At 48.9% G+C, this 27138-nt stretch overlaps 3 protein-coding genes across 4 annotated transcripts; 2 read left to right on the forward strand and 1 right to left on the reverse strand.

Annotated features, from left to right (window-relative positions):
• Window positions 1-4006: 4006 nt before the first annotated feature.
• LOC123189992 (uncharacterized) lies at window positions 4007-6286 on the forward strand. Its single transcript, XM_044602530.1, has 2 exons — window positions 4007-5729; window positions 6056-6286. The coding sequence occupies exons 1-2, from the start codon at window positions 4296-4298 to the stop codon at window positions 6173-6175; spliced, it is 1554 nt and encodes a 517-aa protein (XP_044458465.1). The 5' UTR covers window positions 4007-4295; the 3' UTR covers window positions 6176-6286.
• A 1277-nt stretch (window positions 6287-7563) lies between these two features.
• Window positions 7564-15219, reverse strand: LOC123189993 (mechanosensitive ion channel protein 1, mitochondrial). 2 transcript variants are annotated; one of them, XM_044602533.1, is made up of 9 exons: window positions 14935-15103; window positions 14125-14180; window positions 12792-13556; window positions 12077-12348; window positions 11394-11494; window positions 10565-10672; window positions 8997-9218; window positions 8261-8393; window positions 7564-8042 (listed from the first exon to the last, which is right to left on the reverse strand). In XM_044602533.1, exons 3-8 carry the CDS (start codon window positions 13529-13531, stop codon window positions 8289-8291), a joined length of 1548 nt encoding a protein of 515 aa, XP_044458468.1. In that variant the 5' UTR covers window positions 13532-13556; window positions 14125-14180; window positions 14935-15103; the 3' UTR covers window positions 7564-8042; window positions 8261-8288. The 2 variants fall into 2 exon arrangements, with proteins under 2 accessions (XP_044458468.1, XP_044458467.1); XM_044602532.1 differs by lacking the exon at window positions 14125-14180 and having other exon boundaries at window positions 14935-15219.
• Window positions 15220-22175: 6956 nt separating this feature from the next.
• Window positions 22176-25291, forward strand: LOC123185808 (ferric reduction oxidase 2). The gene is made up of 7 exons (XM_044597631.1): window positions 22176-22503; window positions 22605-22719; window positions 22885-23061; window positions 23183-23417; window positions 23503-23830; window positions 23904-24890; window positions 24987-25291. The coding sequence occupies exons 1-7, from the start codon at window positions 22305-22307 to the stop codon at window positions 25124-25126; spliced, it is 2181 nt and encodes a 726-aa protein (XP_044453566.1). The 5' UTR covers window positions 22176-22304; the 3' UTR covers window positions 25127-25291.
• The last annotated feature ends 1847 nt before the right edge of the window (window positions 25292-27138 follow it).

Raw genomic sequence — 27138 nt, forward strand, 5'->3', positions numbered from 1 at the left:
ACGTATTTACATTAAACGGTGGAGCTGTCAGTTGGTGCAGTTCTAAACAAAGCGTCGTGGCGGGATCTACATGTGAAGTGGAGTACATAGCTGCTTCGGAAGCAGCAAACGAAGGAGTCTGGATGAAGGAGTTCATATCCGATCTAGGTGTCATACCTAGTGCATCGGGTCCAATGAAAATCTTTTGTGACAATACTGGTGCAATTGCCTTGGCAAAGGAATCCAGATTTCACAAGAGAACCAAGCACATCAAGAGACGCTTCAATTCCATCCGGGATCTAGTCCAGGTGGGAGACATAGAGATTTGCAAGATACATATGGATCTGAATGTAGCAGACCCATTGACTAAGCCTCTTCCACGAGCAAAACATGATCAGCACCAAGGCTCCATGGGTGTTAGAATCATTACTGTGTAATCTAGATTATTGACTCTAGTGCAAGTGGGAGACTGAAGGAAGTATGCCCTAGAGGCAATAATAAAGTTATTATTTATTTCCTTATATCATGATAAATGTTTATTATTCATGCTAGAATTGTATTAACCGGAAACATAATACTTGTGTGAATACATAGACAAACAAAGTGTCACTAGTATGCCTCTACTTGACTAGCTCGTTAATCGAAGATGGTTATGTTTCCTAACCATAGACATGAGTTGTCATTTGATTAATGGGATCACATCATTAGGAGAATGATGTGATTGACATGACCCATTCCATTAGCTTAGCACCCGATCGTTTAGTATGTTGCTATTGCTTTCTTCATGACTTATACATGTTCCTATGACTATGAGATTATGCAACTCCCGTTTACCGGAGGAACACTTTGTGTGCTATCAAATATCACAATGTAACTGGGTGATTATAAAGGTACTCTACAGGTGTCTCCAAAGGTACATGTTGGGTTGGCGTATTTCGAGATTAGGATTTTTCACTCCGATTGTCGGAGAGGTATCTCTGGGCCCTCTCGGTAATGCACATCACTTAAGCCTTGCAATCAATGCAACTAATAAGTTAGTTGCAAGATGATGTATTACAGAACGAGTAAAGAGACTTGCCGGTAACGAGATTGAACTAGGTATTGAGATACCGACGATCGAAACTCGGGCAAGTAACATACCGATGACAAAGGGAACAAACGTATGTTGTTATGCAGTCTGACCGATAAAGATCTTCGTAGAATATGTAGGAGCCAATATGAGCATCCAGGTTCCGCTATTGGTTATTGACCGGAGACATGTCTCGGTCATGTCTACATTTTTCTCAAACTCGTAGGGTCCGCACGCTTAATGTTACGATGACAGTTTCATTATGAGTTTATATATTTTGATGTACCGAAGGTTGTTCGGAGTCCCGGATGTGATCACGGACTTGACGAGGAGTCTCGAAATGGTCGAGACATAAAGATCGATATATTGGACGACTATATTTGGACACCAGAAAGGTTTCGAGTGAGATTGGGACAATACCGGATCACCGGGAGGTTATCGGAACCCCCCGGGAGGTATATGGGCCTTATTGGGCCTTAGTGGAAAGGAGGGGAAAGGAGCAAGGGAGGGGCGCCCCCCCCCCCAAGCCCAATCCGAATTGGGAAGCCCCCCCTTTCCTTCCTCCCTCCTTCCTCTTCCTTCCCTCTCCTACTACTAATAGGAAAAAGGGGAGCCCTACTCCCTGTGGGAGTTGGACTCCCCCCTAGGGCGCGCCACCCTCCTTGGCCGCCCCCCTCCTCCACTCCTTTATATACGGGGGCAGGGGGCACCCCAGAGACACAACAATTGATCATTGATCTCTTAGCCGTGTGCGGTGCCCCCCTCCACCATAATCCTCGATAATATTGTAGCGGTGCTTAGGCGAAGCCCTGCGACGGTAGAACATCAAGATCGTTACCACACCGTCGTGCTGACGGAACTCATCCCAGACACTTTGCTGGATCGGAGTCCGGGGATCGTCATCGAGCTGAACGTGTGCTAGAACTCGGAGGTGTCGTAGTTTCGGTGCTTGATCGGTCGGGCCATGAAGACGTACGACTACATCAACCGCGTTGTGCTAACGCTTCCGCTTCCGGTCTATGAGGGTACGTAGACAACACTCTCCCCTCTCGTTGCTATGCATCACCATGATCTTGCGTGTGTGTAGGATTTTTTTTGAAATTACTACGTTCCCCAACAGGTGGAGCTTCTCATCACAGAGTCTCTTGAACAAAGGAGATCGTTGGAGCACATTGATGTCATTGCATGAACCTGACGTGCCTTAGAAAGCATGTCAAATCCAGAAGTTATGCGATATCACTACTTCAAGTATGATGGTGACTTCTTTGACGTGATCTTGGTATTGCCCACACAAACTTTTCGGGCAGTTCTTACATTGCGAGTGCATGCAATCAACTGAACCTAACATACTGGTAAATCCTCTTGCTGCTCAAATTGCTAACAATTTTTTTGTGTCCTCCACATTTAGCTCTCTCATACTCTGGTCCGAACATCTTCACCAGAATGCGTGCAAGTTGCTCCGTGGTGTTCAGGACCGTGGTCTCTCCCATCCGAATTTCTGCATCAATTGCATCTGCTACTTTACCATAAGCAAGCATCCTAAGAGGAGCCGTGCATTTGTGTAGAGGAGAGAAGGATAATTTTCGGCAACAATCCTTTCTTAGTTTGAAGTTGTCATCAGCCTTCTCCACGCCTTTCCACTACCCGCACAAACAACTTTTCACTCATCCAGTAGCAACGACGAAAAAAGTTTCATGAAATGTTGGGACCGCTGTGAAGTAGTTTGTGTACAGAAGACGTGCACCGGCCCTTGATGGAACCCTTGAAGTAATGCTCGGCTCGCACATTTCATCGAACACGTAGAGCGCGAGGTGCAAATATAGGAGAGTTTGCCGTATCGGAGCTGCGCCGGTGGCGGCCTGGTCGACGACGTGTGAGTTGGGGCGTCCGGTGGCAAAGCCTTGGGTTTGGAATGGTGGCGGAGCACCGATAGCGACAGAAGTCCGATGATGGATGTGCGGAGAAGGACGAGCAGAGATGAGAAGAGAACTGCTCGAGCAAGGTGGGAGGAGCGGATATGGGTGAATTGACGCAAGCCCTAGCGGTCAATCCGATGTGGCACACGCGTCTGGGCATCTCTATGTTCGCCCTAGTTATATGTAGGATATAGGGAATGTCGGTCAGTCGGGACATTTGAGTTGGTTGTGCGGAGACCGATTGGGTAGCGTTTTTGCGTCCGGTCCAGTCATTGACCGAGTAGCCCGTCCGGATCGTTTGACGCTCTAACACAAATATCAGTCTTGCTATTGAGACTTCATTAAGTCTCAATCAATGCTATGAGCATAATTGGTTTTGTGCCAAAAATTGGCATGCCAATGTTTAGCATTGTGCCAGATATTGGCTACTAATTACTAATTGGTTACCAAGTTGTCTTGCCTAACTCATATAAAGTTGCCAATATTTGGCAAGTCTTAGTATTGCCAACATTTGGCTAGCCAAATATTAGCAACAAACCAATCATGCTCTATATCCGTGAGATCTTATATTAAAATTCATGCAAAATTTTCATTTTTCATTTTTCATTTTTCTCTTGCATGTTATATTACTTGACTGAGACTTGGTTAAATCTCAGTCGACTGAGACCTAGTCATACCCCGCAAATATAGCCGGGGCATCAATGCGCCTCCCTGATCTGCAAATCGCCAGCCTGAAATCTAATCAACTATTCCGGCGGACCGAAATCTGCAAATCGATTGAAGAACATCCCACGTTTCTGTAAAAGAGAAGCCAGCGGCATCACAGCAAGTAATCATCCATCCCCGGGCAGCACCTTGCCATAAAATACATAAATAGGCTTTTTGGTAGGAAATAAATAAATGCGAACTTTTTTTTAGCAGTAGTTGAAAAATAAATGTGCACTTGAATAGGGACGGGACATGCAGGCAGTGCAGCACCGGCACGGGAGAAACCTCGAAAAGGCGCCGCCCCACCCACCCCACCCCCCACCCCCCACCGCACCCGAAAACCCCACTCAATCCCAGTCCACGCCGCAACGACGCTAGAACAAGCGAAGAGAGTGAGATTGAGAACCAGAAGCAGAGCAACACGCGGAGGGGATGGGCGACCTGGCACACTCCCGTGGCTGCTGCCCACGCGACCCACCCTTGTAAATCTCCTTCCCAAATCTCACTCGCCAGAACCCCACTCCCCGATACCAGTCGCGGTCAGCATACCCCGCCCGCCCGCCGAGGAAGAGGCATTGTGAGGCCGGGCACGGCGGCGGCAAGGAGCAGCCACGGCGCCAGGAATGAAGGGGGGCGGCGGCGGCGGCGGCGGCAAGGAGTCCGCCACCGGCTCCTTCCTCCGCTTCCTCCTCCTGCTCCTCCTCCCCCTCACCGCCCTCTACTTCTTCTACACGCTCCACCTCCTCCTCGCCTCCGCCGCCTCCTCGTCCACCGCGTCCTGCCCGCCGGACCCCACCGCGGTCTCCTCCCGCGTCTCCACCAACCGCACCGCTGCGGCGGTGGCCGACAGTAAGGCCGCCCCCGCGGCGTCCGCGGCGACGACGCTGCAGCACGTGGTGTTCGGCATCGCGGCCTCGTCGCGGTTCTGGGACAAGCGCAAGGAGTACATCAAGGTGTGGTGGCGCCCGCGCGGCGCCATGCGCGGCTACGTCTGGCTGGACCGCGAGGTGCGGGAGTCCAACATGTCGACGGCGCGGACGGGGCTCCCGGCCATCAAGATCTCCTCCGACACCTCCGCCTTCCCCTACACGCACCGGCGCGGCCACCGCTCCGCCATCCGCATCTCCCGCATCGTCTCCGAGACCTTCCGCCTCGGCCTCCCCGGCGTGCGCTGGTTCGTCATGGGCGACGACGACACCGTCTTCTTCCCGGACAACCTGCTCACCGTCCTCAACAAGTTCGACCACCGCCAGCCCTACTACATCGGCTCCCTCTCCGAGAGCCACCTGCAGAACATCTACTTCTCCTACGGGATGGCGTACGGCGGCGGCGGCTTCGCCATCAGCAGGCCGCTGGCGGAGGCGCTCGCGCGGATTCAGGACGGCTGCATCAGCCGCTACCCGGCGCTCTACGGCAGCGACGACCGGATCCAGGCGTGCATGGCGGAGCTGGGGGTGCCGCTCACCAAGCACCCGGGGTTCCACCAGTACGACGTGTACGGGGACCTGCTGGGCCTCCTGGCGGCGCACCCGGTGGCGCCGATCGTGACGCTGCACCACCTGGACGTGGTGCAGCCGCTGTTCCCCAACGCGCCCGCGCGGCCGGCGGCGGTGCGGAGGCTGTTCAGCGGGCCCGTGAGGCTGGACCCGGCGGGGATAATGCAGCAGTCCATCTGCTACGACGGGGCGAACCGGTGGACGGTGTCGGTGGCGTGGGGGTTCGCCGTGCTGGTGTCGAGGGGGGTGACCTCGCCGCGGGAGATGGAGATGCCGGCGCGGACGTTCCTCAACTGGTACCGGCGCGCCGACTACACGGCGTACGCCTTCAACACGCGGCCCCTGGCGCGCACGCCGTGCCACAAGCCGGCCGTGTACTACCTGTCGTCGGCGCGCAGCGCGGAGGCCGCCCGCGGCGGGGAGACAACGGTGACGCGGTACGAGCGGTGGCGCCCCGCGAACGAGACGCGGCCCGCGTGCCGTTGGAACATCACCGACCCGGACGCGCATCTCGACCACATCGTCGTGCTCAAGAGGCCCGACCCCGGGATATGGGACCGGGTAATCCCCTTCGCTCCTTCCCTTAACTCAATTCCTTTTTCAGCATATACACAAATGGCCCAATTGCTAATTAAAAACGAGTATTATACACTAAACTATACAGTCCAAAGATAGGAATGCAATACAAGATAGTTAAAAATTCTAGCAATGGTAGGAGAAGCGTATCCACTGTTAATTGCGTACTAGGTTTGGTTGACTACCTGAGCGAATGTTAGCATACGTACGTTTAATAAAGGATTGCTGATGTGTGTGGAAACACTAGTACTTATATTGCCTTTGGCGAGTTTGTTTACTGATGATGCATGGCTCACATGGATGTTGTGCAGTCGCCGAGGAGGAACTGCTGTAGGGTGCTGTCGTCGCCCAAGGTGGGGAAGGAGGGGAAGAAGACGATGACCATCGACGTGGGCGTGTGCAGGGACGGCGAGTTCAGCCAAGTAGTCTAGGTCTAGCCTAGCCTCTGTTAGGAGAACACTGTAGGACGATACAATATTATTTTTTTCTCTCTTCTTGTATTCTTGCTGGAAGGTATAACAAACGAGAGCCTCGTTCGGTCATCTCCTGCCTGCGTACCTACTACCGTGCTGGTGCTTTGCGCCTCACGGGCCATCACCAGGCACGAGAAGGACTCGAAGCTTTGGCCGGGCTTCCTCTGCACTGCATCGTGCCGCTGCTGCCCCCACAACAGTTGAAGGAGACGTGGCAGGGCATGCATGAACGCATGCCGGTTCGCTGTGCTAAAAGGCGTGTGGGGCTACTGGGATTTGGACTTGGGAAAGCTTTGGTTTCAGCCTTTGGTGGCAAGATCCAGGCGTTCGGCCAACACCCACGCGGGGTGGGATGGCGTGGGGGCTTGTGTTTGTGTGTGAAATTGGGTCAGCGCGTCGGTTTTTACTTCGTTTCTGGCACCCGGCGTGGCTCGCCTCGGCCGTGTCGGGCAAGAGGGGAAAGCACGTCCGGCGACAGCATGTATAGGGATCCGGCTTGGCATGCTTTCTGGCAACAGGGACGACCAAATCTACCAGCCCCATCCGCCCGAGACATAATTAAGGTGATGTGGAGAGTGTTCATTCATTCCTCCGAACCATCAGCAACAGAGCTATAAATGCTCGCCGAGGCCGGTTCAGCAGGTGGCGCACCGGCGCAACCGAAAACCATTTACACTTGTCGGCACGCACATGGCCATGAAAAGGAGGTCGCATGCCAACGTTCTCCCGTGATTCATGTCGCTCCCGATTCCATCCTAGTCCTAGAAACGAGAGCGAAAGGCGTTGCCTAACTCGAGTATTTTATGCCATTCCTGTGGTAATGATTCCCTATGACAAGTCTACAGTGTCAATCGTATACAGTGCTACTACTTGTTTAGGGTCTGTTTGGTTTTCACTCACCCTACCAAAACGTTGTTTGGTTTGTTGCCAAGTACTCCCTCCGTTTTTATTTAGTGTGCATATTAGGTTTGACAGAAGTCAAACTTCATAAAGTTTGACCAACTTTATAGAAAAAATTATAAGCATTTACCATAATAAATCTATATGATGTGTTAGTACATTCAATAATGAATCTAACAGTATTGATTTGTTATTGTATATATTAATATTTTTGTTCATAAACTTAGTCAAAGTTTACAAAGCTTGACTTTGATCAAAGCTAATATGCGGACTAAATAAAAACGGAGGAAGTATTTGGCTGCCAATGAGTCCTTTGTTGAATGGCCAACCCTAGGCGGTGGAATCCCTCGCCAAATAATTGGCAAGGGAGCTACAGGCAAGAACCAGACATACCCTTAATTTCTGACGTACTCAACGGAGTACAAGCAAATTAACAAGCATATGCATAGGACTATAGTAGCCAGATCTAGAAATAAAAGCCGAACGACGCGTGTCAACATGGTCCTCGACACACCGATTCAGGACAAAGGTGTCTATCACGCCTAGACATGCATCAAAACAACACTTGCACGCATGTCGACGTTCCAGCATTTAGAGTTCCAAGGCCAAACGGGATACTCCTTGGCCCTGATGCAGACCTCCGGTGGATCATGCCACCCCATGTGTTTCAAGTTACCACGACTGAACACTGACGAATCATGGTAAACTACTCGCTAAGCAGTACTACTATCAGCGTACGTAGCAAAATGTTGTAACGCAAGACAGTTATATTCTCCGGCAGCGGACGATGTATGTTCGCCAAATTGAGGACAGGCAACAAAAGTCCCACCTTGGTTCCGCAAGAGGTCCCTGCCTTCGCACGCGCACCAAGCAAAATCTCCTCTAACCCTCCGCGTATGTACTCCTCCAGGCTAGCGACGTTCACCTGCCATCGATACAATTCCCTGTCACTTTTTTTTCTTTTTTTTACAAAACTAACTTATTCAAAACTGTAATAAGCAGCCAAACTTCTATTACTAAAGGCTAGAAATGGGGTGAAAATGGTTCATCCAATCAATCACGTTTGCTTAGAATAGTACCGACTGAAAAATGAGCAGCTCACATTACATTACAGGTAAGCTGCGCAGCAAAATATCGACTTACCCTACTTGAGTTTGAGAAAACATCAGAATCAGCAGCACTGTGTGGTGCTTCCAAACTCAACGCCATGTGACTTGATGATCCTGGCAGCTCCTAGAAGAATGTCCTGTTCTGCGTATATCAAGTCGTCCTTTCTCTGAAAGTGTGAAGAGATTCATATCAAACAAAAAGGACGATAAGTATTCTAAACTTGCACCACAGCACCAGTACAGCAGGTTACAGAGCAGCAAAAGTATTGTTCTATATGGCTACGCCCTTGTGGTGAATTGTGGATAATTACAAACTATGAACAACTCTGGGAGATGTTTGCATTACTGTAGAACATCAAACTGCTTAAGCTGGACAGACTGACAGAAAATCGTTTTGTGTTATGTTCATTTCGATGATACACTATTTTGGATCACATTTCTTAGTCTTGTTGCAGCACAACTCCAGAACAGCAACAGATAGCAGCAGCTTACAAGTTGGATTCAACAGAACAGGTTGATACGATGCAACGCAATGTAATATAGTAAGCGTTGATCACCAAATGGATACATAAAATTTCAAGTCACATGTTTTCTTCTACTCTTGACCACTGAGCCATGTCAAAGAGAAAAATGCATGTATAATGGACAAGTGTTGCCAGGTTATCACTATATGACCTTTTATCTGGTGCTACTTTCTTCACCTTATCGCCCAAACAAATGCCTTACTGAAATCCAACGTAATAACTTTGAACGAAATAAATTTAACGCACCATTTTTTGGAGGATGCACCCTATGACAAGCTCTCCATATGAACTTTCCAATCTTGAGAGGTAGCAGTAAGGAGCATCTGTTTCCGAGATAACTTTTGGGTTGGACCTTAACATAGACTTTATCTCCTCTGCTACAGCAGGAACTTTCTCAATATCCTCAAGTTTTATAGGAATCTTGGTCACACTAACTCGCCACTGAGCTCGTGATCTATTCACTATAATCTGCAATTATTCAAAGAATGTCATGAGAGAAGATAGGTCACCCTGACACTGATAATCGCATAACTGGCCAAAATCTAAACAGCATTACTTTTGGCATGCATTGTCATCTTTCAATGATTTGTCATCTTTCTGGGATATTTTAACTAATAAAATGAACAAAAACATTTGAGCAAACTTCTCCTACTCCAAACTTCGTACAGAAGTGAATCACTCAAAGTTGATTTAAATCTCCAAAATTCATGTGTTTTACTCCCCATTACAACTGCAATGAGGCCATATGTACAAAGTTCAACTCAAACAAATCCTGAAGTTTAAAAGAAGGCTGTACCCAGTCTCAGTGCGAAAAGTCCTTGTGGTCTGGGGAAAATCCTGACAAATTAAATTTCAGTAGAAAGTACTCCCTCCATTTCTAAATATAAGCTCTTTTAGATATTCCAATACGGATTACATTACGGAGGTGTATAAACGCATTTTAGAGTGTAGATTCACTCATTTTGCTCCGTATGTAGTCCTTGGAATCTCTAAAAGGGCTTATATTTAGGAACGGAGGGAGTAGTAAGCTTTAGCAATGTAACTGATAACTACTGTAGAGGCTAAGTTCTGAATTTGTCATGCTTGAGCTATAACTGAAAAGTACTATAGCTAATCACAAAAAAATTGCTCTTACATGTGCGAGGTTACCACATATTCTTGTTTGCATGTTTCCTAGGTGTTTCGGATCTTGTTTATGCCTTTATGGTGTGTCCAAAGATTGTCACATTGGGTAAAGATATCAAGGGTGTTATATTCCAGGCAGTTGAATATCACACATAGATGGTTCCAGGGTGATATACTGATATACATACATTTAAATGTGGATAGTGATTCAAGTTGCCTTAACGAGTCCATGTTACGGAACATTGCATCACAAATTGCTAACTAGAGAAAATTCAGCCTATAATAGCGAGTGATATCATTACCATCCAGTGATAAAGAAAGAAAAAAAAGGGCAGCCCCAGTGCATGTAGCTCCCGCTTGCGCAGGGTCTGGGGAAGGGTCCGACCACTTTGGGTCTATTGTACGCAGCCTTTCCCTACATTTCTGTAAGAGGCTGTTTCCAGGACTTGAACCCGTGACCTCATGGTCACAAGGCAGCAGCTTTACCACTGCGCTAAGGCTCCCCTTCTGATAAAGAAAGAAACGTGCAAAAAAAAACATTGCACCAAGTAAAACAGGATATGATAAGCAAAATGGGGGGGGGGGGGGGGGGGGGGGGGAAGTAAGATGGTACAAATTACATATGTCACCATGTAGGCATAATATGTGTTGTTTAAGAATATAGTATCCAGTAGAAGATGTGATGATACCTGACTTGAGAACAGAGAATTGGGCACTGTGAAGGGAAGCTTTTCTGGACTCATCATCGAAGTTGAAGTAAGTCCTATTTCGACTACCGTGCCTTCTATTGACCCAGCCTACAAAGGAAAATGTTTTACTTAGGGAGTCTATATATGCTACACAATTATAAAGCAATAAAAGATAAAATTGGCCTGTGAACATGCATTATTATCTGCAAACATGAACTTCATGAGAAATAAGGTAACATCTGACTCACAGCAGGATAAACAGATGAAACACTTGCTCCTCAGGGACACATCTAACAGTAACATGAGATACTTGACATATTCATAACCATAGTAATTTAGGGACAGTGTATTTTTATTCATGAAAACAAACGCGGTGGTCATAACTGTAAAAGCGGGTTGTCATGTCTTGGGTCAACTTTGTTTCCTCCTTTCGTAAAAAGCCTCTCAACTACCAGACTCGGTAGCTGGTATCACTTTGCTGGAGACCTTGTTTGTAATCCAATGCTTTAAAACTGTAAGAGATGAGTTCTATTTTTCCTCAGGGCACGGATCAAGCACATATCCCAAGCTAAAGATGAACATCTTCTATTCTCCTAGGGCATTTGATAATCATGAGCTCATATTACTGAATGTTATAGTTTGACAATTTACTAGCACCAACTAGTGCCTACCACACGGCAAACATTTGTCATTTATCAACATCTATGTATACTAAAAACAAATTACACATGCAGTCCCAGGTCAACGGAATTTCATAGTACATATGGTACACTCATGGTTCTAACAATGTATGTCCAGTAATCACGTATACGAATATATGATAAGGCACCTTTATGTATTCTCCAACTGAGAATGGCCTAGAAAATTGTAAGGAGAACCCATTCAACACGTTACCCAGGACATCTCTAGCAGCAAAAGCAGTAGCAACACCTGCAATGCACATCAGTGTAAAAGGATTTTAGTTTTGTTCGGAGTATTAACAACTGAATCAAGAAATATGAGGAGTCCTCACACGGAAGAAGAAATAGTGCATGCTGTACTATTTACGCACAGATTGCTGAAGACTGTAATATTTCCTAACAGGATTTCTGCATTATAGCATGCGTAGCATAACTATACATGAGTTATCGAAGATCCATATTACGCAGCTAACAGAAAGGACCGAAAGGTCAAACACGGCTACATTCCTTATTATCATATTGTTCTAAGATATATAAACAACCACATCTCAGTTGTGGCAACTAATTTGTACAACACGGTAGGCCAAGGAAACAAAATGCGGCTTCGATGAGAAAAATCTAAGTAAAAAATTCTTTCAGAAATAGAAAAGAAGATAATGAGCTATTCACGTCTAGGAAGCACAGGACAGAACACACAATTATTTAGCGCTTACTTTTACATGCTACATTTGGTTATTAAATCTTGATGTTTTTTAGTGCAGATAATGATTGCTAAATGCATTATCATATGGGCATATCACCTATTATTCCTCAAAACAGTTCCGAACATTACCTCCCACACCACCAACAGTTAATATTGATTGAACAGCTACACCACAAGCCTCAGCAAGACCCATTACACCAAGTGCAATCAGTCCCAATGAAGACACTTGGTTAAAAGCTGATAACCTTGCTCTGTCAGTGACTAAGGCAGTTTGGTTGGCCATAGCTTTAGTGATAAAGTTTGCTTTCCACCTATGAAGAAACCAGACAACCGACAAGACGAATGCACCCCTCAATGCTTGTGGAAAATAAGGTGATACACTTGGTGCGATCACTGCAGCCCTGATGAATGAAGAAAAAACATCAGAAATGATGAACATTCTGAGAACATAATATGCCACTTTTTATCAGGCAAAAACTTAGCAAAAACATGCATACAATTAATGAATATAAATGAACGTGTACTGCTGTATCATTAACAAAAAGAACAGGCAACAAGCATCCTTGATTTTGATAGGAAGTTTCTCTTTCAAATATTAAAGAAATATGCTCAGTCTAAGAATTTTTCAAATGCAGCAGCTGCTTCTCTTGTTGTTGTTTTTCAGAAAAGAGAGACAAGACAAACGTCACCATGGTACAATTAAACTTGCATCAATTTTTTGATACAAATTGAAAGGCGACACCCCAGATTAAATGGCAACACATATAAGAGAAGATTTAAATAACATCACAACATGGTAAAAACAGTGGCAAAGCTGTGCAAGGTAAGTTCAATAGAAACTCACATCTCTGAAAATGCCATAAATGTGATCAAGTATTTTGCAGGATCCTCCAATGCACTCCAAATGCTGGTGCTATATGAAGCATTAGTGTTGACTGAGTTCCCCAAAAGTGCTGATATCGGGTTCTGTGAACCATACTTATGAAGCCTCTTGAAGATGATAGGCATGACAAACCATGCCAAAATCGTACCGCATAATGTTCCTCCAAGTGGAACAACTACCTTTTCTAGATCTGGATTTGCCTCAAGAAAACTTTGAACATGGGGTGTAACTGCATCAGTCATCTCCTTCACTTTCTTGCCAGCATCAGTCGTAGCATCGATGGCGGAGTTGCGAGCATTTTCAAAAATGTCCATCCAAGTGGTTCCTCCAGTACCAACCTCAGCAGTTTCAGTGGGAGGAACAATCGGGACATCAGGCTTAATTCCAGTGTCTGATGAGTATGCACGGCGGATGCTGGAAACACCTAACGGTCCTGGCAATGCAGTAAAACTGGGCCTTGAAGTATTCAACCAATTAGTGCCCATATAAGCAGAAAGGGGCATCATAGCCCTTGACACACCATTGGCTGGAGGAAAACGATCCATTGCTTTCATCTGCCCAATAACTGAATTGCCTGGTTTTGCCTTGCCCCTGGCACAGCTGTTGAACCCCCTCAAAGAAGCGCCAGGAGATTTGGACCCAATCGATAACTCCATAAGATTCTGAGATGACCGACGCAAGATTGCTGTACACCCAGACATTGTGCACTACTTAAGAAACTGTGCCCTGAAGTATGAAAATAATCAATATGAAAATTGGAGAATAATAAACATAACTAAAAAGAAAACAAGACTACTACCAAACTCTGTTAACGATGACTAAATGACCAAGTATAAACCATAATTCAACAGCAAAGCAACAATGTATGAAACTACCAGTTATCAACATATACCATATCAAACTTCATTAAGCTTGTAGGACCAGAAAATAACTCTGGATGCTAAATCCGAAAATTCTGAATCATGAGAACTTCAATTTCATGGTGCCAAAGAGCTCGGCAAACTATAGGTATTCAAACATCAAAAGATAAAGGACAGACGTCGGCTGCTTCTCTAACTGTTATCCATGCTGTTGGCTGCTCCGGGATTTGCATCAAATTGGTGTGCCAAACCTTATTAGGAGCAAACATAAAAAAATTACAGTGCAAAGCGACCACTCGAGCGATCCTTGCCAAATTTCCCAATCACAGCAACAATAATTCGTCGGCACAACCAAAATCAGCTTAATCAGTAGGAAAATTCAGGTCTCAAGTTAGAATCAGACAAACGAACTAGTATAAAGCAGCAATTCTTACTCAACCCAGATGCTATATTTGCATAAACCCTTAAGGCAACACCAATCAAACCAGCACTGTTACAAATAAAAGTTCACATCAAACAGCTGGAAACATAATTAAAGCAACAGAAATGGCAATGATGACTAAAAGGAATGAGGATAAACCTTAACACAACTCTCACTTGAACATGACCGGCAGAGAAACAATGTGTATGAAACTAGTACTAATTATCAACACGCACATGACAAAAGTACACCCATCGCAGTTTCTCTAACTGAACCATGCTATCCATTTCTATGTCTCGATCATAATAGCAAGCTCCGTTTTGCAACAAATGATTGGGCTAGAGCCACGGCAATAAATACATTGCAGAGCGACCACGCAAGTGACCCTTGCCATAGGTTGTACTCCTATACTTCCGAATCACACGCACATAGTTTTGGAGTATCAACGAGCACCCAAAACTTTCCGAATCACAGCGACTATAATTCGTCGGTAAAGTCAAATCAGACTAATCAGAGGGGGGAATTCGGGTCTCCCATCAGAATCGAACGAACGAACTAGGCATCAACAATCCTTACTTGAATTCCGGATGCTACATTTGCATAAACCCTCGAATCGGGCGGCACGGAACCAGCGGCGGAGCGTCAGTAACAAAGCAAAAAACTCGCATCAAAACGCACGCCGGAGACGAAGCCCGCGGCGCACGGGGAAGGCTCTGACTACAACTGTCGGCCGCGCCATCTAGAAGCGGTAAGAACCCACATCGACGAAAGGGGAGGTTCAGCCACGGCAGTGATTCGAAGAGGGGAGGGTGGTAGGGCTTACGCTTCGGAGAGGCGGAGGAGTCCGGGAGCCGGCGGCGCTCCTGCTTCGTCCCCGCCGCGCTTCAACAGCTGGCCCGGAGGGGCGTGGGCGCGTGGGGTGGGGGGTGTGAAGCGTGAGGCCACGACGGCGACGGGGACTGCGCTGGTTTATTTTCCTTGCTCTCTGCTTGCCTTTCTTGCGGGACAGGAAACAGGCGATGTCGTGGAGAGGCTGCGGGTGGGGCCTCCTCCCTGCCCTCACCTCACCCCCGCGTCGTGCGGTGCGTGCTCAGATTTTCCTTCCCTTTTCCTATTCTTTTCTTTTCTCCGAGGGATCTTTTTTTCTCTGAGGGATCTGGCCTTCTGGATTACCCATCCAAGGCTGCATTTCTCTTCCAAGCGCGGGGCAAGTGTCCTCACTGGGCCTTTACGGGTAGCAAGTACCGTTAGAAATTAGGCCCAGCATATATATAGCTAAAAAGAAAAGAAATTAGGCCCGTGCATTCCACCGTGCCCGCCAGCACCGCGCGGCTCAGACCAGCGTGGCACGCTCGGCGTCGTGAGACGGGCGGCGCGGCACGTTCCGGCGCGTGCGAGGCCAACGCCATCACGCGCGCAGGCTGCCATGCCATGCTTCACCGCCGCCCGTCGTACTTTCGGAGCTCGCCGTACAGTGGCGCCACCACGCAAGCTGCTGGCTTCACCGCGCTCAGTGCGGGATGCCGTCCTTGATCTTTTTGGGTTCACCGTACAGTGGCGCCACCACCGCCCTTGCCGGGTCCTCGTCGCTGATTAGCCGGCGAGCGCGGCGAGATTCCGTCACGCATACCACCTCCCAGCTCCGTGGGCGTTCGGTGCACCTCCGCTCCCTTCGTAGCAACTCCAACGGAGCGACCCAAAACGTCCGCTCATGTCCGTATGCGTCTGTGCGGACAAAAATCAACACTCAATGCACAAACTCATTCTTATTTTTCGTTCATTTTATATCCGTGCGGATCCATTTTTCAGTCTCAGATTTAGGTCTGATTTAGGTCCAAAGCGGACACAAAATAGACATTTTTTGTGCCTTCTCGGTCCGGTCGTCGTCCGCTACATGTGAGTTAGAGCAATTCTAACAGACCCTGCATGTCGTCGGCCCGCAAAACGCGTTTGTAGTTCGCGCAAAACCGCTTTTGCGGACCGGCTTAGACGGCCACAGATGCAGACCCCTCAAACGGACCCGTAAAAAAGCATATGCGCGGAATATGCGTTTTTACGGGTCGACTTTGCGGGGTCTACTCTTTGCGCCGCTGAATCCCGTATCTTATCGGCCCACAAATATCAAATCCAACATAAAGACAACAATCGAAAGCAAAACTTAATGAAAGATCGTGGATATCGCCTAGAGGGGGGGTGAATAGGCGCTTTAAAATAATTACGGTTTAGGCTTGAACAAATGCGGAATAAACCTAGCGGTTAATTTGCCAAGCATAAAACCTAAAACAACTAGGCTCACTTATCTGCACTAGCAACTTATGCTAAGCAAGATAAGAAACTATGTGATAGCAAGATATATGATAAAGAATAATATGGCTATCACAAAGTAAAGTGCATAAGTAAAGGGCTCGGGTAAGAGATAACCGAGGCACGCGGAGACGACGATGTATCCCGAAGTTCACACCCTTGCGGATGCTAATCTCCGTTTGGAGCGGTGTGGAGGCACAATGCTCCCCAAGAAGCCACTAGGGCCACCGTAATCTCCTCACGCCCTCGCACAATGCAAGATGTCGTGATTCCACTAAGGGACCCTTGAGGGTGGTCACCGAACCCGTACAAATGGCAACCCTTGGGGGCGGTCACCGAACCCGTACACTTTGGCAACCCTTGGGGGCGGTCACCAGTACCCGTCAAATTGCTCGGGGCGATCTCCACAACCTAATTGGAGACCCCGACGCTTGCCCGGAGCTTTGCACCACAATGATTGAGCTCCGAACACCAACAACCGTCTAGGGCGCCCAAGCACCCAAGAGGAACAAAGCTCAAGGGTACCAAGCACCCAAGAGTAATAAGCTTCTCAACTTGTAACTTCCACCTATCACGTAAAGAACTCAAACCGATGCACAAATGCAATGGCAAGGGCATACGGAGTGCCCAAGTCCTTCTCTCTCAAATCCCACCAAAGCAACTAATGCTATGGAGGAAAATGAGAGGAAGAACAAGAAGGAGAACACCAAGAACTCCAAGATCTAGATCCAAGGGGTTCCCCTCACATAGAGGAGAAAGTGATTGGTGGAATTGTGGATCTAGATCTCCTCTCTCTTTTCCCTCAAAAACTAGCAAGAATCTATGGAGGGATTGAGAGTTAGCAAGATCGAAGAAGGTCAACAATGGGGGAAGAACACGAGCTCAAAAAGATAAGGTTCATTGGGGAAGAAGACCCCATTTTATAGGTGGGGAAAAATCCAACCGTTATGCTTACAGCCCGCACAGAGCGGTACTACCGCTCCAAGGAGCGGTACTACCGCTAGGGCGGAAGTACCCCTTTGAAAAACAACAGCGAGGAGGCAAAAGGCCAAAAGAACCGCCAGAGCGGTACTACCGCTCGTCCTCACGGTACTACCGCTCGACCTCACGGTACTACCGCAAATGGTAGCGGTACTACTGCTTGCGAGCGGTACTAAAAGAAATACATCCGGGCCTACCACCGCAAGACTTGGGATGAGTTTTTGGTCCGGAGCGGTACTACCGTTATAGGAGCCGCGGTAGTACTGCTCTGGAGCGGTAGTAAAAAATTACATCCGCTCCAATTCGCGGTAGTACCGCTGCAGCCTTTTCAGAACACCAAAACTGCCACAACTTTTGCAAACGGACTCCGAATTCGATGAAACCAAGTTTGTTGGAAAGCTAGCGACAAGGGCTAACACAATCTTCAAAGAAATATCAATAAGAAGCAAATGAGAAAAGGCCCATAATAAAATGGTGAGAACCCTTCCTCGGAAAAGAGCGGTAAAACCTCCAACACCGAAAACATCATAGAAGACGCATGCGAACTCCGTTTTCGATGAACTCAAGCTTGTCATCAAGATGACCATAAGCTCTAAGACTCACAAAGAGAACCAAACAAGAACCAAGAAACATGATGCAAGGATGCAGTGGTTTGAGCTCTCGACGAACGATACGATCAAGCTACTCACTTGAGATCCCCCCTTGATAGTACAGCTATCGATCCTATAACCCGGTCTCCCAACTATCACCATGAGACCGGTAAAATAGAAAACCTATCAAGGGCAAACCTTTGCCTTGCACATGATCCACTTGAGTTAGATGATGACGATCTTGTCCTCCTCAAGATGGACCACCTTTCTTGATTGCGTTAGGTCGATGAAGACTAGATGATTGCTCCCCCATACTCCACTATGGGTGAGCCACTCCTCGGCACATCTTCACAAGTCCATTGACACCACAATGGATGGCAAGCTTCAAGCACTTGATCTCTTCGTGATTCTCCACTTGAAATTGCACACGGCAATCTTGATGACGATCACCACTTGATGTCATCCTTCCCATGGGTTGTATGATATCATCCTCTTGACGCAAGCCCATGGACACGTACCTAACCCCACATAGACTCTCACATAGACCATGGGTTAGTACACAAAGTGCAGTGGATAATGCTTACCATACCATGGGATCACTTGATCCCTCTCGGTACATCTTCTACTCTTTGTGAGTTGATCAACTTGATTCACTCTTGACTTAGTCTTGATCGACCTTGAATCTTTCCAACTCTCTTCATTTGGATGATGTCTTGAAGGTAAACATGAATGATCACACAATCTTCTTCTTCAAGACATGCTTGCAATAAGCTCAACTCTCACATGACCAAGCTTTGGATAATTCCTTAATAGCACCTTGATCAACCCATAAACTCCTTGAAACCAACACATGGACTCCAAGAAAAGCCTATGGACAAAACCTTCAAATATAACTCAAGGCAATCATTAGTCCATAGAGATTATCATCAATTACCAAAACCAAACATGGGGCACCGCATGTTCTTTCAGTTAATTACTCCCTCCATTTTTGTATACAAGGCCACTATGAGAGAGTTGTCTTATTGTGCGTTGTAGAGAAAAATACACATTAACTAACACGTCAAGCAAGGAGGAAAGACTAGTTTGCAACATTGGTTTAAGTAGCCATTAATTTCTACCTTGGTACTTGTAATATGGGTTTGTGGCCTTGTATACAAAAATGGAGGGAGTATTCAAATCCTCCTAAAGTAGAAAGTGGGTGTTTGCATTTTCAATCTCCTTTTATGTTTGAAGAAAAGCTCTAATGCGGTTAGGGTCTCTAACTGGTTTGACACGACTACCCACATTGTCATAGAAGAATTCCAAGTTCATTCCTTTCTCATCTTCAAGAATCATATTGTGCAGGATAACACAACATGTCATAATATTTTTTAAGGTTTTCTTATCCCAAAAAACAAGCAGGACTACGGACAATGACAAGTCTAGATTGCAAAACACCGAATGCTCTTTCAATGTCTTTTCGGGGAATGCAAAGACGCCCGATGGTCGATCCTCACCTCCTCTTCCGGTTCTCGTCTTCGTGCTCCTTCACGGCAAGTGCCATGACCAACGTTTGTTGCCGAAAGTTCGCAAGCATGGTCTCAACATCTGAGTCGTCTGAATCATCCGAATCGGAGAGCAAGAACTTCTTGCACGGGCTCAACTCCATCTACATGCGCATCGGCGCGTCAAATTAACTAAACCTATATTGCAAAAAAAAACGCACTAATCGGGGGCGGACGCGGCGGGTAATCCCGGGCGGCGACGAGGAGGCGGGCACGACGGTGGTCGATCCCCGGCAGTGGCGGCGACGAGGGCGACTCTTCTCGCCGGATCCGGGGGGCGGTGCAGCGTCTCGGGGCGAGAGGGTGTGGCGGCTCCGCGGACCGATTCTGCCCACAGATTTGGCCGGAAATCGTCGGCGGCGGGCGGGCGGAAGTAAGGGCGGTCAGCGGCAGAAGGAGGTGGGAAAGCGCGCGGGCTGAAATGTCCGTCCTGCCAACTGCTTCTCTGTGATGCAGGGCACCGCAGCCGCGAGGGGGAAACCCGCGTATTCCCGGGTTGTGGTCGGGATTTTGCCGCGCCCCTCAAAATATTTTTGCGGGCCGGGGCGGGATGCGGGGTCTAGCCAGGCAGGTTTTTCCGCCCCTATCCGCATTTTGGCGGTTATTTTGCGGGTCGGACCGGATATGGGGTCTGCTAGAGTTGCTCTTATGGCCCACCCATCACAGTCCCTTTCCTCTCTCCTACTTTTTCTCTCCACTGGCCCACACCCACCTACCGCACCTCGCCTCTGTATCTCTCATGGGCCACGGCGATGGGCATAGCGGCGACGTTCCCTCTTGGCCGACGGCGAGGAGACCTCTCCAGGTCTGCTCTTGGGCGCGGCAGCGGCACGCGGAGACCACGGCTGCGGCGCGGCGGCACGCAGAGACCTTGGATGCAGCGAGCGGCGAGGCCGACAACGCTGACAACTACAACTACTGCTTTGCTCCCTCCGGTGGGCTCCCACGGCTGCGGCAGGCGCGTAAGACATACTCGACAATCGGCGGTTGCGTCCTTGCGCGCATGCTAGCTAGCTAGTTGCGGCTGCCGCATGCCACGTGCACAGCTGCATGCGTGCTCGCCGTGGTAGCTCGCGCAATGGAGCTCGCAATCGCGTGCATGCGAGCTAGCTAGCTAGCGTCGGAGCACATCCGCAGCGCGCGCCCCCTTGCATGCATGCGAGCTAGCTAGCTAGCGGCGTACTAGCTACTTAGAGCATCTTCAACAGGTTGTATGTTAGTTTTATTGGTAAAATGTCTATGTCATCAACCAACAAGATATCATACAACTACTCTAATACTCCCTCCGCCCGGGTTTATTAGGCCTCTTAGCATCACAAGCATGTCCACTTTTATAAGGCCCCGCGTTGGAAAGGTGCATGCATGCAACCATTTCATTGGTTACATTGAAAGCTATTGTTGTTGGTGCCATGGCTGAAAAATTAATACACTTCATGTGTGTTTTTTCATTGGCTGCATGCATGTGAGAGAGTGCATTGAGAGTGGAGTGAAAGAATTAATGTGAGCAAATTACTATGTGTCTTGGTCTAAGAGAAGTTGTCTTTAGGCCTAATAAACCCGGACGGAGGGAGTAGTCTATATCTAAATTATTCAATGGTTGGTGAGAAAATAAATGTGATTGCTTTCTATTTGATATTGGAGCTTATGCAAAGATTGTTGGTTAATCTACATACAACTTTGATCTCTTCACATTTATTACATGCCACATTATCACTATGTCTTAGGTGACAAATTTATCAACACGTATCTTACAATTATTGAAGATGCTCTTACCAGCTGGCCGCACATGCGTGCATAGCTGCGGCCGTGCTCGCCGTGCGTCCAGCCGCCTCGCGTCGCCGCGCCCAGCCGCAATGCACCGCCGTGCTCGCCGCACGCCCAGCCGCGACGCATCGTCATGTCACGCCGCACTCGCCCTGCTGCGTCTCGCCGGCGTGGGGTTCGAGCTCGACCACCCGCCTCGCCTTGCTCCTACGCCCACGTTCGGTCGGTGCTCCTGCAGACGTTGGCCTCGCCTCTCCGCACCTAGCCGCTGCGAGCTCCCCTGCCTGCTACATGTTTGATAAAATGCTAGAACGGACATGTCAAAATGGGTTTAACTACCGTTGGGCACACGGATAAAAGCGGACAAACACGTCCGCGCGGTCAATCCAAACGGACGAAAAACAGACAAAACCGCGTCCCTCTGAATCTGTGCTTTGGAGTTGTTCTTGTAGACGGCCACACGCGTCACCCGATCGCATGGCAGACATCACCAAGTTGACCGAGGGGAGAGCCGAGAGGGGACGGGACACGACGCAAGTTGACCATCTAGCTAGCGATGGCGCCACTCGTGACAGTAGTAATAATAGCACTAGATTACAATATATTGCACGATAAATGGTTGACAGTAATATACACAGCCCCGCAAATGATTACAATACGTATCCTCTCTACATGCACATTGCTGCCACGGTACGCATACGGTGATAAATACGTGCAGCTGAATCAAAAATAATGCACGGCGAATCAAGGAGTAGAGGAAGTCGGCATCAATGCATACCAAGCGCAATACTCAGGCGCGATAATGAAGTGGATTCCCTGCCACTATCTCCATTCTAATTATATATCTCTCCCCCATATGGATGAGCACCGAGCACCGAGCACGGCACACACTCTACTGCAGCCTCTGCCCCGCGAGCATCTATCTACTTTTGGGAAGGCATTTCTGTCCTGGAGTATCTGGGGTGACCAAATACGGTGGCCGAGTGAGCGCGGGGGATTGTGAAGTTGAGATGGACGATCGTACTCTTGGCAAAGGGAGGAAGTGCGTGCCCTCGCCGTCGGCGGCGGCGGTGGGCAGGAGCGCCGTGCTTCTCCTGGCCGGCGTCGTGTTCGTGGGGTGGCTGATGATGTGGGCCATGCTGCCGACCAGAACTTACAGCTCGACATGGGCGCCGAAGCTTGCGGCGCTCACCGGCTTCGGGAAACAAGGTAGTCTTTCTTCTTCCTCTCACGCTGGAATTGCACCGTTGTCGGTTTTCACGAGGTATTCGTTTTTTTTGTTCATCATGGTTTTTTATGTTTTATTACAGGGATTAGGATCACGGTGTACGTGTTCCCAGTGCTGTTCTTGTTCGTTGTTGCGTGCGTTTATCTGCATTTGCAGCAGCAGAAGGGGGGTGACCCCAACACCCAGCGCCGGACCAGGTATGCTTGAGTTTTTTTTCCGACCACGAAGTTGTACTAGAGCAACGTCAATTAATATGGATCGGTATAGTATCTCATCAAGTAGGAGTATTTCGCATGTACTACGTGATACTAATAGCCACAGAACAAACGACAGAAAATTCCTGATGATTTTGCTTATGTTAGCACGAGAATAGCAGCAGCCTGGACGAGGCCCGTGCTGGTGAGAGGCCCGCTGGGGATCGTGACGGGCATAGAACTGGCCGTATTGCTCATGTTCATGGCTCTCCTCGTCTGGTTCTACTACGCGTACGTCACCGTCGAGTTCTCCAAGCTACTACGCGTCAAGCCAGGCCAGAAACTGTAAGGAACCACACGCTCGCAGCCGGTCGACACAAAATTGTTACTGCAATTCTGACGGTGAAACAAGTGCGTGCAAACTGACGTGCGTGCGTGCGTGCGTGCGTGCAATTGGTGTTCTCAGGTGGCAGGCGGAGCTGGAGAAAGCGGCGAAGCGGCTCGGCAGTGTCGGGAGCTTGTGCTGCGCGCTGCTGTTCCTGCCCGTGGCACGCGGCTCGTCGCTCCTGCCGCTCGTCGGCCTCACGTCCGAGTCCGGCATCAAGTACCATGTCTGGCTGGGGAACATGGCCATGGCCATCTTCACCGCTCATGGGCTCTGCTACGTCTTTTTCTGGGCATCAACTGATCAGATCCACCTGGTACTCTCCTCAGGTGCACAATCATCTTCAAGATTCAGACTAAGCTTAGGACTAACTTGGCATGCCCGGCCAACTTGTGACCCAGATGACGAAATGGGCGAGGACGAGGGCCTCGAACGTGGCCGGGGAGCTGGCTTTGCTCTGCGGCCTCGCGATGTGGGCGACGGCGCTGCCACGCATCCGCCGCCGGATGTTCGAGCTCTTCTTCTACGCGCACCACCTCTACATCCCCTTCATCGTGTTCTCCGCGCTCCACATGGGCGTCACCGTCTTCTGCTACGTCCTGCCCGGCGTCTTCCTCTTCGCCGTCGACCGGTGCCTCCGGTTCCTGCAGTCGCGCGCCCGCGTCCGCCTCGTCTCTTCCCGCCTCCTGCCGTCCGGGGCCGTCGAGCTCAACTTCGCCAAAAGCCGCTGTAAGCAACGTCGATATCCATGCAAGGAGGGTTACGAGGCAACGAAAGGAATGTAATGACAACTTTGTTGCAGGTTTGAGGCACAATCCCACGAGCACGCTCTTCGTCAACGTCCCATGCGTCTCGCGGCTCCAGTGGCACCCCTTCTCGGTGACGTCGAGCAGCAGCCTCGAGCCGGACACGCTCAGCGTCGTCATCAAGAACAGAGGCGGGTGGACGCAGAAGCTGTACGAGACGGTCTCGTCCCTGCCCCCGTCCGGTGGCCACCTCGGCGTCTCGGTCGAGGGGCCGTACAGCCCGGCCGCCGGGGTCACGCCCTTCTTGGCCCACGACTCGCTGGTGATGATCAGCGGCGGCATCGGCATCACGCCGTTCATCTCCGTCATCCGCGAGCTGGTTTACCAGAGCGCCATGGCAGAAACGGCGTCCATGCCGAGGCTCCTCCTCGTCTGCGTCTTCAGGACGTCGGCCGAGCTGGACATGCTGGACCTCCTCGTCCCGGCCTCCGGCGGCCTCTACGGCAGCCCCAGCCTTGACCTACGCATCGAGGCCTACGTAACGAGCGAGAGCGAGCCCCGCACCGGCAACGACGCGCACAAGCGGCCTTGTCAACAGGTCTGGTTCAAGCCGTGGCCGTCGGACGCGCCCGTCTCCCCGGCGCTCGGCTCCAACGGGTGGCTCTGGCTCGGCGCCGTCGTGTCCTCGTCGTTCGCCGCGTTCCTCCTGCTCGTCGCCGCGCTACAGCGGTTCTACATCTACCCGGTTGACCGAGACAGCAACCACGTGTACCCGTGGGCGGCCAGAACGATGCTGAACCTGCTGTTCCTCGGCGTCAGCGTCGCCGGCGTCACCGGTGCGGCGTTCCTGTGGAGTAAGCGGAGGAGCGCCAGGGAGGCCAAGAAGATAAAGAGCGTGGACGGGCCGACGCCGGCGATGTCGCCGGTGTCGTTGCTCCACTGGGCAGGTGGGGGCGGCGTGGAGCGGGAGCTGGAGAGCTTGCCTGCGCAGCCTCTTGCGCAGGCTACCAATGTGCACTTCGGCCACCGTCCAGATCTCAAGAGTAAGCTCTACGGTGCACATTTAATTTTCAGACGTACATTTGGTTTTGCTTAGCTCTGCCAAGTTGTGAGAAAAATGGTCGAATTGAATTGTGCAGAGATGCTGCTGGGGATTCACGACGAGAACGTTGGGGTGATGGCCAGCGGTCCGTCGGGGATGCTTGAGGAGGTCGCGACTATCTGCTCGTCTGGGCTGGCGAGCAACCTGCATTTCCAGTCTATAAGCTTCACCTGGTGAACAACCAATTCCGAGCATCTAGCTCAAGAGGAAGAGGCTTTGGTTCTACTTTCCAGTTCGTACATCACCGTAGTATGTTGTGTAGTGTTTTTTCTGTTTTCTTTTTGCGGGTAACTGTTGTGTACCTATTATTCTCTCGTTTCTAAGACTATCACCATTTTTCTAGCTGGAAACATGCTTTCACCCTGCTTTAAGTTAATAGGAAACAAACGATTGAACTGACACAGGACGACGAAGAAATCCTTTTACAAACTTGATTAAAAAAAAGACGGCGGCCAAAAAAATGCATTGGATGGGGTGGTGGAAGTTGTGTGTCCCTAAGAGTGAAGGAGGCATGGGGTTCCGTGACCTCTACTCTTTTAACTTGGCAATGTTGTCCAAGCAATATTGGAGGTTGATCAATGACCCGCATTCTTTGGTTGCGAGAGTTCTCAAGGCAAAATATTACCCAAATGGTTCCCTTATTGATGCTACACCAAAAAATGGGTCGTCCTTCACATGGCAGAGTATTTTGAAAGGGTTGGAAACTTTCAAGAAAGGATACATTTGAAGGATTGGGACTGGTGAACATGTTAATATATGGACGGATCCATGGATTCCCTCTAGTACGGATAGAATGGTGATATCACCGAGGGGTCAAACGGTCCTAACCAATGTTTGTGAATTAATAGATATGGCTAATGGTACTGGGATGAGGTGCTAATAACAAGTTTATTCAATCCAGTGGATGCCCACAGAATTATTCAGATTCCACTACACTTGCATGGTTTTGATGACTTTGTGGCATGGCACCCGAACAGGACAGGTATTTTCTCAGTAAAGAGTGCATATCATATGAAGTGGATGCATAGTTTTCGGGCGCATGCAAATACGATGGGACACCCCGGTGGCTCTACCACTCGGGCAGTGTGGAATACTCTCTGGAAACTTCAGATTCCACGTAAAGTACAGATTTTTTGTTGGCGAGCACTGCGAGGAGTTATCCCACTAAAAGCTATACTTACTAACAGGCACATTGGTTCCAATGGTGCTTGTCCTATCTATCATCAAGGGGCCGAGGATATCCGTCACTTAATGTTTTTATGCTCGAATGCACGACACTTGTGGACGAAGATGGGCATCACAAATATCATCGACCAAGCGATCCAGGTTGATAGATCGGGGTCTGCGATCTTGGAATTTATCTTATCATTGCCGGACCAGCAGCTTGAGATGCACCCAATAATTAACTTCAAACAAGTAATAGCCGTTGGGGGCTGGTACCTTTGGTGGATCCGTAGAAAAGTGACGCACAATGAATCAATTCCTCCCCCTTGGAGATGGGCACTCTCTGTGTTATCAATCTCAAGCAACCATCAGAGGGCTACATCGCTGGTGAGAATTTCCCCTGAAGCAAAGTGATGTAAGCCGGACCCTTGGTTCATTAAGTTAAATGTTGATGCGACGTACTACTCGGACGAAGGGGTAGGTGCTACGGCGGCTATCCTGCGTGATGACAAAGGTAATTTCTTGGGAGCCCAATGCAAGTTTATACCTGTTGCAGTGGATGCAATAACAACAGAAGCGTTGGCCATGCGAGACGGGCTGATTTTTGCTAACTCCTTTGGGAGTAACCGGGTAGAAGCTGAATCAGATTCTTTGCAAGTAATCAATTATTGTGATGGACAAACCATATGGTGGGACTCGGCGGCGGCAATATTCGCAGAATGTTTGGACACTAGTACTTCAATAGGGAAGGTCGTTTATAAGCATTGTTATAGATCTTGTAATCAAGTGGCTCATATGCTAGCTCATTTTAGTTACTGTAATAAGACTTCATTTAGTTGGTTGGATGAGCCCCCTGACTTTATTGTCAGTAAGCTCGTAGACGATGTAAACATTATTTAAGTCTTAATAAAGCTAGCCATGATGGCCTTCCCTTAAAAAAAGACGGCGGCTAGGAATCATCCGGTCGATAATAGATGAATTTAAGCCGCCTCGCAAGCTGTAGGATTCCCGATCTCTGACCCTGC

This window comes from Triticum aestivum, chromosome 2A (assembly GCF_018294505.1).
Source record: "Triticum aestivum cultivar Chinese Spring chromosome 2A, IWGSC CS RefSeq v2.1, whole genome shotgun sequence".
Taxonomy (NCBI): domain Eukaryota; kingdom Viridiplantae; phylum Streptophyta; class Magnoliopsida; order Poales; family Poaceae; genus Triticum; species Triticum aestivum.

Bases quoted from the DNA above. Each gene is read 5' to 3' on its own strand.
- LOC123189992 (XM_044602530.1), top strand. From the start codon at position 4,296: ATGAAGGGGGGCGGCGGCGGCGGCGGCGGCAAGGAGTCCGCCACCGGC. The intron at 5,730-6,055 runs GTAATCCCCTTC...GATGTTGTGCAG, and splicing joins ACCCCGGGATATGGGACCGG to TCGCCGAGGAGGAACTGCTG.
- LOC123189993 (XM_044602532.1), bottom strand. From the start codon at position 13,531: ATGTCTGGGTGTACAGCAATCTTGCGTCGGTCATCTCAGAATCTTATG. The intron at 11,495-12,076 runs GTAATGTTCGGA...TGTGCATTGCAG, and splicing joins AACTGTTGGTGGTGTGGGAG to GTGTTGCTACTGCTTTTGCT. The intron at 8,394-8,996 runs GTGCGTTAAATT...TCACACTTTCAG, and splicing joins GGTGCATCCTCCAAAAAATG to AGAAAGGACGACTTGATATA.
- LOC123185808 (XM_044597631.1), top strand. From the start codon at position 22,305: ATGGACGATCGTACTCTTGGCAAAGGGAGGAAGTGCGTGCCCTCGCCG. The intron at 23,062-23,182 runs GTAAGGAACCAC...TGGTGTTCTCAG, and splicing joins GTCAAGCCAGGCCAGAAACT to GTGGCAGGCGGAGCTGGAGA. The intron at 23,831-23,903 runs GTAAGCAACGTC...ACTTTGTTGCAG, and splicing joins CAACTTCGCCAAAAGCCGCT to GTTTGAGGCACAATCCCACG.